The following is a 12,981-nucleotide window of genomic DNA, read 5'->3' as shown; positions in this document are numbered from 1 at the left end:
ATTCTACTGTGGGTACCGGTGCTGGTATCTTGGGGCTTGGTAACTGGCTTTGCCCTCGCATGTCTCTACGGACTGGCCGGGCATGATGTCGTATTCGAAGGCCGTGCTTGAGCGTTCGGACGCACCGTGATCTGAAACACAGACGTCGCGACGGTAGATGATCATCGCCTGTGACAGGGTCGCGGCGGGCACTGAGCTCGTAGCGATTGCTGATGTAGTGGTAGTGACAATGGCTTCACTGCTCGTTCTTGGGGTTGAAGATGACGTGTATTCTGTATATGTCTCTGGAAAAGCCTCGGTGACGAGTTTGCCATCATATCTCGTAAGAATATTTTTGGGCTTTATGCAGATTGTATATGATCTAACCGTCCAGCTACGCAGACTTCGAGGTCAGCATGGCTTCTTGGGGGCATTGACTTGAACTCCAAGACAATTTTAGAAGACTTAAGAGCTTATGGGCCTCGGAAAGTATGCACGCACTCCAAACCATTTCAATTGTGAATATATTATATCACTGAATTGTATGAGTTCACACACACAAGAGAGGGTGGCGAAACACAAGATTATCCAAACCCACTGCGGCAAGTGGGCACCGGAAGCTTTGCGTATGCAAGTATCGTGAATGACGCGTATGACTATGCCGAGACGGTAACGTTCATGGGACTCCTGAGCAAGCTAGTACAGTTGGGCTTCAGGGTTAATGGTGGCGGTAATCTGTACCAGATTTAGGTGCCAGGAGTGAGCAATGCCGCTATGCCAGGGAAGCGGTCTCATGTCGGCAGGTTTCACTTCGATAAAGACGGTTGACCAAGCTTGAACCTACCACCATCTCTTCAAGAAGACGGAGGATCATTGAATATACAAACTGAGACTTAAATTAGAGATGCAAGGATATGGAGGAAGCAAACTTGAACGGTACCTTCGTATATGTCTCACACCATTAGTGCACGTCGGAAAGGCCGGCAGAGGCGTGGAGGGGGGGGTACTTCAGAGAGAACCTGAGCGCTTCAAGAGCTAATAATTTCTCATCTCCAATGGATTCATACAGAGATGCATACTCTTTCCTAGGACATCGGCCTACCAGAAGCTAAAGTCCGGCTCTCTAAGGTAGAGGGGCATGGGAGTTGTATACATCTTACTTTCTTCCTATCGAGCTTAACTCAAACTAAGTGTTTATTTCTAATGTTTAGACGCAATGGCTACAATAACCTCCGGAGAGGTCTTGTCCATAAAGTCTTTTTGCGCACCGTTATACCTCCGTACGAGTACGTGTAGGACAATTTAGAGAAAAAAATTATGGACTAATCTCAACACAGCTAGATTGGATATCTCCTGCCACTTCCATCACAATACCCAACGCATCGCAATCTTTTTACCATGGTTCGCGTTCACACCTTTCTACCAATAGTGAAAGTATGTTAATTTGACCAGAAGATTCTTCACGCTGAGAAACTAAGAAGTCGTCAGCTGAGTCATTCGACCGGTTCTGGTCCCTTGATACACGCCACATCTTCCTAATTACGAGCTTTTGCCTTCTACTTCCAAGGGTTCTTGCGATTCCCGACGGGTCTCACAGGATGTCCGCACAGGGAAAATGGTATCAAGGAAAGTTTCAAAGGTTTCCGCGGTGTCGGACCTTCGCGCCCCGAAGCGTCCCCCCAACGAGATCGTTCTAGTGGTCACCATCTCAGTGACGCCCAGATTGTGGCGCTTATCGTTGCTCTGTCGTACTTGTTGATTTAGACGACGAAATTGCTGTGGATAGACAGGGGTATTCTAAAAACAACTGTAAGTGTTGTTCTCACTTCTTCGGAAAGCCTCGGTGAGAATCTCTGCATGACCTGCGTAAGGGACATGGAGTTAGGAGACGAAACTAATGCGCCTGTAAAACACTGCTTGTATCTGCGTCTCTCGTCTCCGCTGACAAAGACGAGGGGTTGAACGTCGGTGTCAAACATGTGTGTCTAAACATCGTCTCGAGCCTGTCCACTGTTTCCTTCCTAGTGTCCATCATATTGAGTGAGCTTCACAATAGACTTTTGGTGAGTTCTCAGCTTCTAGACTTCGGCCATTTGAGGCGGTTATAAAGTTTGATGTGGCTTCTTCCTTTTCGAGTGGCGTTCGTCTCTGGTAGACATTGATGTTTCTCTTCTCAGTGACACAGATCCTTGACAGGAAAGCTTCGAATCTATCCATGGTATCTCAGTGTCGGCGTTCTAACCGCACCGTTCTCTATCATTTATGATGATGTTGGGGTGTTTTGGCCACTTCCGTGATAGCCGTCCGCCTTTCTTAAGAGTAACGCGCTCTTCAAGCGTGGGTCATCTTCTCAGGCTACGACTGTACCGTAAGAGATTACTGAAGACCCTCGGTTTTGATATTGGGTGCGACTCGATATGAAGCTCAGCTTTCTTCTTGCCCTCGCCGCCGTGGCCCTGCCTGTACTTTCGGCAACAACAGCATCGAGCACAACCGTTTCAAGTATTACTACTTCGAGCACATCATCATCCGGCACGGCCTCCTCCAGCGGTCTTGTATGTCCAGCAGCGGCCGGTACAACCTATGACAGTTACTTGATCTATTGTGGTGATGCCAGTGTTGAAGATGATGGCAGTGCTTACCACATACAAATCAGCGAGGCAAGTGCAACGGCCTGCGCATCTCTTTGTGATGGTTATACTTTCACCGATGGAACTACGTGTACAGCATGGGCCTGGGCTACTGAAAATGATCTTTGCAACTTGAAGAACTCAACCGCGAAGATTTCCAGCAACAATTATAATGATCGTGTCTTGGGTGTCCGGCAAGGTTCTTTTACCAACACCTCCTGTTCGACAACGGGTTCTTCTACTGTTTGCTCTGTCACTACAACGGCTAGCAGCTCTTCTTCAACCACCTCGTCCATTAGTCCCTTATCAACAACCGCATCTTCCACCACCAGCACTCTTTCAAGCACGTTATCTAGCGGCTCTTCAACCACCTCGTCCATTAGTCCCTTATCAACAACCGCATCTTCCACCACCAGCACTCTTTCAAGCACGTTATCTAGCGGCTCGTCGTCTTCAACAAAATCATCTATTATCAGCTCATCATCAAGTGGACTTGCAAGTTCTTCTAGCACGTCGGCAATTCCTATCAAGTTGGCGGCAAATTATGCTACGTCGGTAAGTTCTAGCACGCCGACAAGTTCTGGCACGTCAAGTTCCACCATAGCGACGCCTTCGTCTACACTATCACTCAGCTCATCATCAAGTGGACTTGCAAGTTCTTCTAGCACGCCGACAAGTTCTGGCACGTCAAGTTCTGGCACGTCAAGTTCCACCATAGCGACGCCTTCGTCTTCGACTTCAACGCCTTCATCATCACTATCGACTCTATCGTCAGGTTCCTCAAGCTTGTCGTCATCACCGTCTAGCGTTTCATCTAGTGTATTCACCGTTATCTCCTCAAGCACCTCTCTAACTACGTCCTCAAGCACGGTAGTAAGTACCTATTTGGGGACTTCCTTTAGCACTTCTTCGAGCACACCTCCAAGTACATCAAGTTCATATTCAGTTGCCGCATCAATTCTCTCCTCGAGTACGTCTTCCAGCAACCCGCCGAATTCATCGCCAATCTCATCGCAAAATCTCCGTCATGTATCAGGCTCTTCAATAAGCTCTTCAATAAGCTCCAGTACTCCATCCCCAACAATTTCTTTATCTTCGACGAATAGTCAGTCCTCCAGCATATTATCAAACGCCATAAGCAGCAGCTCTTCCTCAGCAATCTCTTCGTCATCAAGCAGTAGCAGCATAAGCGTTTTATCGTCAAGCAGCGTACCGTCAAGCAGCGTACTATCGAGCAGCGTACCATCAACCAGCGTACCATCAACCAGCGTACCATCAACCAGCGTACCATCAACCAGCGTACCATCAACCAGCGTACCATCAACCAGCGTACCATCAACCAGCGTACCATCAACCAGCGTACCATCAACCAGCGTACCATCAACCAGCGTACCATCAACCAGCGTACCATCAACCAGCGTACCATCAACCAGCGTACCATCAACCAGCGTACCATCAACCAGCGTACCATCAACCAGCGTACCATCAACCAGCGTACCATCAACCAGCGTACCATCAACCAGCGTACCATCAACCAGCGTACTATCAAGTAGCGTACTGTCAAGCAGCGTACTATCGAGCAGCGTACTATCGAGCAGCCTTCCGTCCAACAGCCTTTCATCAAGCAGCGTACTATCAAGCAGCGTACTATCAAGTAGCGTACTATCGAGCAGCGTACTATCGAGCAGCCTTCCGTCCAACAGCCTTCCGTCAAGCACCACCGTACTATCAAGCACCACCGTACTATCAAGTAGCTTTTTATCAAGCAGCGTTCCGTCAAGCAGCCTTCCGTCAAGCAGCGTTCCGTCAAGCAGCGTTCCGTCAAGCAGCGTTCCGTCAAGCAGCGTTCCGTCAAGCAGCCTTCCATCAAGCAGCCTTCCATCAAGCAGCCTTCCATCAAGCAGCCTTCCATCAAGCAGCCTTCCATCAAGCAGCCTTCCATCAAGCAGCCTTCCATCAAGCAGCCTTCCATCAAGCGGCGGTATTTTGTCAACCAGCAGTCAGCTTTCAAGCAGTAGCAGTAGCAGCGCTAGCTTTTCTTCAACAACTTCTCCTACAACATCGGGGTCTGTGACTAGCAGTGGTTATTCGTCTTTTGTGTCGAGTAGTAGCCTTTCTTCAGTTGGCAGCTCTCCGTTGATGACCTCTTCGTTATCAATATCAGGTACATCTTCCCACATTGATCTTGGAATAACAGCTTTCTCGAGTTTTTCTTCCACCTCGTCGTCCAGTTTTCCGACCGCTTTGTCCAATTCATCATCTTGTACAAGCCCAGGATCTACCACCTTTTTGAGCAGTTCTTCCAGTTCTCAACCAAGCTCATCGTCTACTACGAACCCTGGATTGAGCGCTAGTTCTGCCGCTGTTACCCAGACTGTCAATGGTCTTTTCTTCAGCGCTGCTCCAAGCACTACTCCCAGCACCACCTCCAACGCGGATCCGGAATCGAAAACTTCCTCGGGCACCTCTTCGGTTACTTCTCCAAGTACTAGTTCCAACGCTCCTTCTAGTGCTACCCCCAGTAGTTCTTCGAGCACGGGTCCCGGATCTAGCGCTGCATCACTTATTAGCTCCAGTTTCAGCATCTATGGCAGCCATTCGTCCAACACTTCCTCCAGCACTATTTCGAGCACGGACCCCGGGTCTAGCGCCGCTACAAGTTCCAGTAGCTCTACTTCCAATGTGAACCTAGGATCTAGCTCCACGGCACTTTCCATAACTTCTTCTAGTTCGGTTCCTGCATCGAGTGCTTCTTCTAGCACGGGTTCTTCGAATTCCAGCTCCTCAGTTTCGGATCTAGGATCAAGCGTTAGTAGCTCTACTTCCAATGTGAACCTAGGATCTAGCTCCACGGCACTTTCCATAACTTCTTCTAGTTCGGTTCCTGCATCGAGTGCTTCTTCTGGCACGGGTTCTTCGAATTCCAGCTCCTCAGTTTCGGATCTAGGATCAAGCGTTAGATCGACGTCCAGCAGTGCTTCGGCGAGCCTCTGCAAACGTGATGACCCTTGGTGTATTAGCTCGTCGGTAGCCCCCTCGAGCCTAAACATTGGATCAAGCACATCAGCTTCCAGCGCAACTGTCGCGTTCAACAGCACTTCTGGCGCATATCCTATATCGACTACTCTATCACCTTCGAGTACTATCGCAAGTACTAATACTGGATCAGGTCCATCGAGTTCCAGCGCAAGTCTAGCATCAAGTAGTGCTTCTAGCATGAATTTTATATCGAGTTCTTCCGGCTCTTTCGCGAGTACAAAAAATGGGTTAAGCTCATCAAGCTCGAGCACAGGTCTCAGTTCAAGCACCGCTTCTACTACGGGCGATACACCGAGTACTTTATTATTATCTAGTACCCTGGCGAATGCAGGTCCCGGAGTAAACATAACATCAGTTTCCGGCACCTTTTCTCCCTCCACTCCTAGTATGAGTGTTGGCATGAGTAAGTCATCGATGAGTGCAGACCCTAATTTGAGCAAAGCGATAGCTCCTAGCACAAATAATTCCTCCACTCCGGATCCTGGCTCGACCACATCGGCCTCTAGCAGTATGAACCCTGTTTCGGGCGTTTCTTCCTCTACCAGCACGGATCTCGGCCAGAGCATCTCGTCTTCTTCCAATACAGATTCCGGATCGAGTTATACTACAATGCCCATGAGCATCTCTTCTAGTACCGCTCTCGAAACCACTGCTTTTTCTAGCATTGGTTCGACATCGAGCATTATTCCTATGTCCGGCCCAACCTTGAAGAACAGCACCTCTAGCATGGACTCGGGAACCCTTTCTAGCAGTTCTTCAAGCACCTCCGATGCTGACCAGGGAATTACGTCATTGAGTACCGGCTTGGGGAGCATTGCTTCTAGCTCAGGCCTTGGATTGAGCACTTCTTCTACAACAGACCCAGGAAGCACCTCTTCTAGCACAAAATTCGTTCCCATTACGTCGTCGACCCTGAGTATCCTTTCTTCAAATGGGTCCTCCTCAATTACCAGTACTGGATCTAGTTCGACCTCGGATCTAGCAGGCTCTAGTCCGCTCTCAAGCACAATTTCTAGCAGCTCAACATCAAGTGCAGATGCTGCTATGGCGGTTGGACTTGCCCTTGCCTTTGCTTTTAGCTCGACCGCGAGTACAGATTCTATCAGCTCCACTCTGAGTGTTGACCCCGGCACCACAACTTCGACTACGGACACCAACAGCTCAACATTAAGCACAAGCCTCGGCTCGACTTCGAGTAACAATGCTTTTAGCTCCACATCAAACACAGACGCTGGCACGTCAGCACCAAGCCCCTCTTCTAGCTCCACGTCAAACACAATTGCTAGCAGTTCAACATCAAGTTCAGACTCTAGTTCAACTTCGAATACAGGCTCTAACAGCCTAACGTTAAGTGCAAACTCTAGTCTGACTTTTAGCACAGGCCTAAGCAGCCTGTCATCCAAGGTAAATTCTAGCTCGACTTCGAGCACAGATTTCAGCAGCCTGGTATCAAAATCAGAGCTCAGCCTGTCGTCAAGCACAAATCTCGTCATATCGGTTTCGAGTACAGACTTTGCAACCTTGACGTCAAGTTTCAGCTCGAGCAGCTCAGTCTCAAGTACATATCTTAGCTCAACATATAACACGTCAACATTCAGCACGTCTCGGATTCCTGAGGTCGTTGTCCTCGCATACAGCGACCCCAACGCCATCTCATCCTCCGATGTATCCACGGACCCTCCGGCCGACGCCCCTACATCTGGTGGTTCCTCTGCAATTTCTTCTCCCGAGACTTCTTCGGCTTCTGCAACCTTCACACTTACGACCACTATCTTACTGGATAACGACTTTTCTCCTAGCGCATCTTCTGGCTCTACTACGTTCCCGGATAGTACTGTTCCTTCGGACACGTCTTCTGCCGCCACATCTAATTCCACCCTATCAGCAGGCAACGCAGCTCCGTTCAGCGCGTCTCTTGGTTCTACAACATCTACACCCTATCCAAGTGATTTGAGTACGTCCTCATCCTCTGCCGTCTCTCCCGTTTCCAGTGCGCCTATATCCACTCTCTCATTAGGAAATACCATTTTGTCTGGTACATCTCCCAGCTTGACACCAAATTATAGTGATTCGAGCACATTCATCCCCATATCGAGCTCGTCTTCACAAATTGGGTATTCTGCGACTACCAGCACGTCTGCGAACTTTTCAGTCTCTACGTCGTCGACATCAAAGGTGTCTTCAAGCTCTCAATATCGCAACATAAATGTAGAGATCGCGGTGCCGCAAACCTCCGCGTCTGCCAGTTCGTCCTCAACACCTGGAAGTTCTACGCCTGCCAGCACCTCATCAGCTGCTGCTACCTTCACTTTCTCTTCCAGCGCTGGTCCGAGTCCTGCGACTTCAACACCAACGTCAAGCACGTATTCCGCTGCTGCAGGCTCCACGCCTTCATCCATCATAGTTTCAACTCCTTTGAGCTCTACGTCTATTCTCAGCACATCTTCAACTCCTGCAACATCGATGCCGATATCTGGCACGTCCTTGGCTTCTGCAAGCTCGACATCAACTGCAAGCTTTTTGACTCCGTCCAGCACGTTTCCGAGCAGCACAATTTCACCTCTATCGACTAGTTCTTCAGCTATCCCGGCGTCTATGTCATCATCAAGCGCATCTCGAAGCGCTGCAGCATCCATCACATCGTCTACTATTTCCTCCAGCGCGCCTTCGTCCAACGATATACCGACCTCTAGCTCATCCTCGGTCTCTGGAAATTCCTCCTCCTTTCCAAGCGGAACCTCAAGTTCCACGGAATCGGGTTTAAGCTCCAGTACAAGTACGTACTCACGAAAAGTTCAACCCTACGTGGAACCATCTATACCCTCTTCGAGCCCAACTCCAAGCTCCACGAACACCGAGTCGAGTTCGAGTTCGAGTTCGAGTATCTACTCACGAAGAGTTCAGCTTTATGCGGCAACAACCTCTGCGCAGTCTTCGAGCTCATCTTCAATTTCGAGCACGAGCACATACTCACGAAGAGTACAACTTCTGGTGGTAACCCCCACGCCTACTTCAACAGCGTCTTCGGTCCCGGGATCGACTTCCAGTACGAGTATATACTCAAGAAAGGTTCAACCGCTCGTGGTCTCCTCTACGCCCTCTTCCAGCGCCGCCCTTTCAAGCTCCACAGTCCTCGGGTCAAGTTCCAGTACAAAGCCGACAACAACAGCAACAGCACCACCCTCTTCAAGCTCCACAGTCCCCAGTTCGAGTTCCAGTACAAAGCCAACAACAACAGCAACAGCACCACCCTCTTCAAGCTCCACAGTCCCCAGTTCGAGTTCCAGTACAAAGCCAACAACAACAGCAACAACAACAGCACCACCCTCTTCAAGCTCCACAGTCCCCAGTTCGAGTTCCAGTACAAGCATATACTCACGGAGAGTCCAACCCCTAGTGGTATCGTCAAGCACGACTACCGTTTCCACGGTGCCCGTGTCGAGCACTGTCACTTCACTGAAAGTCCAAACAGTACTGGTGACTCTGAGCACAGTCCCAAGTCCCACGGTCTCTGTGTCGACGACCACCATCACATCACGAAGAGTCCAACCTCTGGTGTTCTCGTCAAGTACTTCCTCGAGTTCGACGGTCCACACCTCGAGCTCCGTTACCGCGCGGAGAGTTCGGCGGAACGCGGCGGTGGCGGTAGGCGCGGAGACTCCTACGCGGGCCAAATCTTCGTCCGCATCTGCTAAACCGCCTACTACCCTATCCACCCTGACCAGGGCGGTCGCTCGCGTGGAGGGCTAGACACTGGTTTCTAATGCCCATGTGTAATGTGAGATTTCGAGACAGAGTCAATTCGTGTGTATGGTGGGTGTAATCTGTGTACAAGAGGAAGAAGTACTGGCTACAGTAGTAGAAGTCTAATGCAATGTCCAGCGGATTTTCGTAATAGTGCCCACAAAACGAGAAAAAAGGCAGTGTCGTCGCTGCACAGGCCATTGGAGATGCGGGAGATGCGGGAGATTTGCCGTATATAATAGCCTTGATTCTCTAGTTCCTTCTTCATAATTTGCAGGCCATTTACCTAACACTATGCTTCGTCACTTGGTGTCATCGTGATCGTAGTCGTCATCATAATCACAGTCATCCCTTTCCTTCACCTTGGGAGGCATCTAGCGCCCTCGTAGTAGCCATGGGGGACGGGAGTATCGTAATTAGCGAACGTGGTCCGCTCTTATGGATCTAGGAGCGCCTTGGGCTGTGGAGTCTTTTGAGACGTAGCGGAGTTACAAGGCGGGCATAGATGCTGCTGGGGGCTGGACTGGGGAGCTCTCCGCTCACAAGACTGGCGATTTAGTGTGATATCGCTGGGATAAGGGTCTCTTCTCCTCCCTAAGTACTGGGATGCCTCGAATCATGCACGCTTCTTAGCCTTCAATTGCTTAATGAATTTCTGTATACCATCCACTGGCGCCTTGCGTGTAAAATATCTTGGCAGAACATCAAAAATGCTATACCTTTGCCACGCATCAACTTTTTAATAATAAGCTTTACAGTAAAATATTCTGCTGTGAAGCTCGATATCTGCTTGAGTAGAACAATTGCGAAACTATAAATTTTTTCGTGGGTGTCCTCGTTGTTGAGTTGCGATAGGTTGTAAGAAGGGACTTTTTGGTGTTCGGGCAGAACCCCTGAATTTTACACGCTGCCAACCCGTGAGGCGCATTGAGATTCATACGAAGATGTGATTGGAAATGTCTGTATGTAATTGTGGTTCGCTCAGCCTCGGGTCTGTCGTCGTGACTTGTAAGTTGTAGAATTTCGTGCAGGAATGCTAAGAGGTCTCGCTTACCATCTGCATCGGAACGTTTGTAGTGAGGGTATATCAGTTGCTGAAGCATGAGGGCTGGTGATGGCCTGTAGCGCTGAACCATGTCGTCAAATCAAGTTTGTATGCTTGGTGCCTCACAAAGGGTAGCCTTATCGCTGTAATTAAGCTCTACTTCGTATCAAGCCTTCGCTGCACTTCTGAATGACAGGCTTTGATTTATTTGAGCTATCCGTGACCAAATAGTCCGGCGACTTGATTGATCCGGTCCGCAAATATGTAGATATCCTCCCGTGGTATGTGTGGCTCCGGTGCGTGCAAAGTCAGTAGCACGTACTGAACCCTCGTATCTTAGGTCTGGTCTACCACAGTGGTCTCCCCACCGTCCCTCCCAGCGTTTCCCCAATTCACCCCCCCTCCCCTTCCCCAAGAGAACCCTGGTTGTCTGAAGGCCATTGGTGTTTCTATTTTTCTGGCCCAAAGCCCGAGGATTTTGGGCGCCTTACCCCCCCACCGCCCCCACCCGCCGCAGGCGCTGCCCACGCAGCGAGCGAGCCCCCCATCTCCACCCCCAACAAAAACCTGGTTGCTCGAAGTTTGGGCCGATACCTAGGGTTGTGAGGGCCTCACCCTTCAATGGTCCCACCCGCGGCAAACGCAGCCCACGCTGCGGCCGCAGCAAAGGGGTGGGCCTTTTTTCACTTTCGCCAAAAACATTTCTATAGTTCTTTCTCCGTCTTTATTCACTCTCCTTCTCTTCACAGTTCAATCGTGAGGTCAAGAAGATCAATGTTGAAATGACAGGTAATAATGCAAGACTGATCTACAAGATTGCTAAACAACACTATGCTCCTATCCAAACCTGATACAATACAAACGACCCACATACTCCCGCCCTACCCCTCAAATTACCCACACAATTTCGTCCTATCGCACAGAATGATGAACACTCGGAAACCCTTACATACCAGACCACTGATGACCCATGAGCCTGTTGGCAACGGACTGAACATAGGTAGCCGTAGCACCAACGGGGTCGTTGAGATCGTTCTGGTCCACAGACCCAGAGTTGTAGCCGCGGAAAGCCTCGTAGTAGTTGTTGTACCTCGCATACAACTGCTTCAAGCCATCTCCGGACGCGGTACCTTCGGTACCGTCGCGAACCATCTGGAGAATGCTGCCTTGGGGGTCGCTAGCGTTGAAAGCGACACCAGCGTGGGACTGCATGATACCAGGGTTTCCGACACCGTTGTTGGTGGTACCGACACGGACGTTGCCGCCGGATTCTTGCATAATGACGCAAAGGATAGCGCGGGCATCGATACCGGACTCGGGGGCGACTTGGTCGATGGCAGCCTTGATGAAGCCGACTTCGCTGGGGCTGTCGTTAAGGGCCATCAGGGTGGAGTTCTGGGACCAGAGGGTGTCGTAGCTGGCCCAGGTGCTTGGGTCAGGGAAGTTGGAAGCGGGGCCGCTGTACGCAACATAGCCACCACCGACACTGGAACCGCCGCCGTTGCTGGGTGCCGAGCTTCCACCGCCAGGGAGGTTGATAACTTGGCCGACTTGAAGGGAGCTGGGGTTTACTCCAGGGTTTGCGGCCTCGATGGCAGCGACGGTGGTACCGTGGGCTTGAGCGATGGACCAGAAGCTGTCGCCTGATACGATGGTGTAAGACATTTTGTGGTGTTGGGGTTTGGCTTTCGGTTTTGGGCGTTTGGGTTCTGGGCTGTGCTGGTTCTGCTTGCTTTGGTTCTGAAAGCTTTGATTGAAGGTGTCTTGGTTCTCGTGAATACTCGATATCTTCCTTTATGTATATGCTTTTCTATGAGAAAGACCAGAGGAAATCTACAGATACTTATATTTTCACCTTGAATCCTCACCAGGCAGAAATAGAAACATGAAACATTCGAGGTCGTTTCCGAGGCTGGTGAAGGATCTCAAAGGATGGTTCCATCACTTCGCCATTTCTGCATTGCGGTCCAGAGTAAGCAAGTAGTGTACGCAAGAGCGTCGACTTCCTACGTTCACTGTCCGTGACCCAAGATCGAAGCTGACAAGTGGCCTTGCGATCTGTCTTCAAAGCACTGTTTAAGCAGCAAGCATTAGATGACGCCGCCCTCCACCCTAACTATATTTCCCCGTCAATGGTTTTTGAACATCAAATCAGTGACGACAGTGAGGGAACATAGCTGCAGGGATTCATAATGTTTGACGCATAGTAGACTCCTTTGCATAGATCCGCTTCTATGACAACCAAAATACGAGAGTCGGATGTCTGCTATAATTACACACATCAATGTTTTATCCTACATGAACGGCGGAAATGCCTTGGTTCCTGAGGTTCCTGAGATGTCTGGTGACTAGATCCGGAAGTAATGAGACTGATCTTGATCCGTGGGAATACCTGTAACAAAGGCCAGATTCTTTTAGACGTAACACAGTCAGAATATTGCATTCATCGAGGTGGGATGATGCGGACTATCCTTCACGAACGTGCATCGGGGCTGTGGTTTCCATTTTAACAGTATGGAGGAAGAGATGGAGCGGGATGGGAGG

General features: G+C 49.9%; 5 protein-coding genes across 5 annotated transcripts; 1 reads left to right on the top strand and 4 right to left on the bottom strand.

Annotated features, from left to right (window-relative positions):
* Positions 1-3,151: 3,151 nt before the first annotated feature.
* Positions 3,152-3,684, bottom strand: HO173_004671 (uncharacterized protein; the record flags this gene model as incomplete). The annotated part of the gene is made up of 2 exons (XM_037306593.1): positions 3,152-3,458; positions 3,680-3,684. 2 exons carry the CDS (start codon positions 3,682-3,684, stop codon positions 3,152-3,154), a joined length of 312 nt encoding a protein of 103 aa, XP_037166531.1.
* A 31-nt stretch (positions 3,685-3,715) lies between these two features.
* On the bottom strand, positions 3,716-4,671 carry HO173_004670 (uncharacterized protein; the record flags this gene model as incomplete). The annotated part of the gene is made up of 2 exons (XM_037306592.1): positions 3,716-4,574; positions 4,667-4,671. 2 exons carry the CDS (start codon positions 4,669-4,671, stop codon positions 3,716-3,718), a joined length of 864 nt encoding a protein of 287 aa, XP_037166530.1.
* Positions 4,672-4,693: 22 nt separating this feature from the next.
* On the bottom strand, positions 4,694-6,214 carry HO173_004669 (uncharacterized protein; the record flags this gene model as incomplete). Its single annotated transcript, XM_037306591.1, has 3 exons — positions 4,694-4,894; positions 4,979-5,171; positions 5,247-6,214. 3 exons carry the CDS (start codon positions 6,212-6,214, stop codon positions 4,694-4,696), a joined length of 1,362 nt encoding a protein of 453 aa, XP_037166529.1.
* A 43-nt stretch (positions 6,215-6,257) lies between these two features.
* HO173_004668 (uncharacterized protein) lies at positions 6,258-9,343 on the top strand (the record flags this gene model as incomplete). Its single annotated transcript, XM_037306590.1, has 2 exons — positions 6,258-8,424; positions 8,553-9,343. The coding sequence occupies 2 exons, from the start codon at positions 6,258-6,260 to the stop codon at positions 9,341-9,343; spliced, it is 2,958 nt and encodes a 985-aa protein (XP_037166528.1).
* Positions 9,344-11,382: 2,039 nt separating this feature from the next.
* HO173_004667 (uncharacterized protein) lies at positions 11,383-12,102 on the bottom strand (the record flags this gene model as incomplete). Its single annotated transcript, XM_037306589.1, has 1 exon — positions 11,383-12,102. One exon carries the CDS (start codon positions 12,100-12,102, stop codon positions 11,383-11,385), a length of 720 nt encoding a protein of 239 aa, XP_037166527.1.
* Between the last annotated feature and the right edge of the window lie 879 nt (positions 12,103-12,981).

This window comes from Letharia columbiana (genome assembly GCF_014066305.1).
Source record: "Letharia columbiana isolate WasteWater2 chromosome Unknown Sc0000012_s0, whole genome shotgun sequence".
Lineage (NCBI taxonomy): Eukaryota > Fungi > Ascomycota > Lecanoromycetes > Lecanorales > Parmeliaceae > Letharia > Letharia columbiana.
This window is presented reverse-complemented; position numbering and strand designations above follow the sequence as displayed.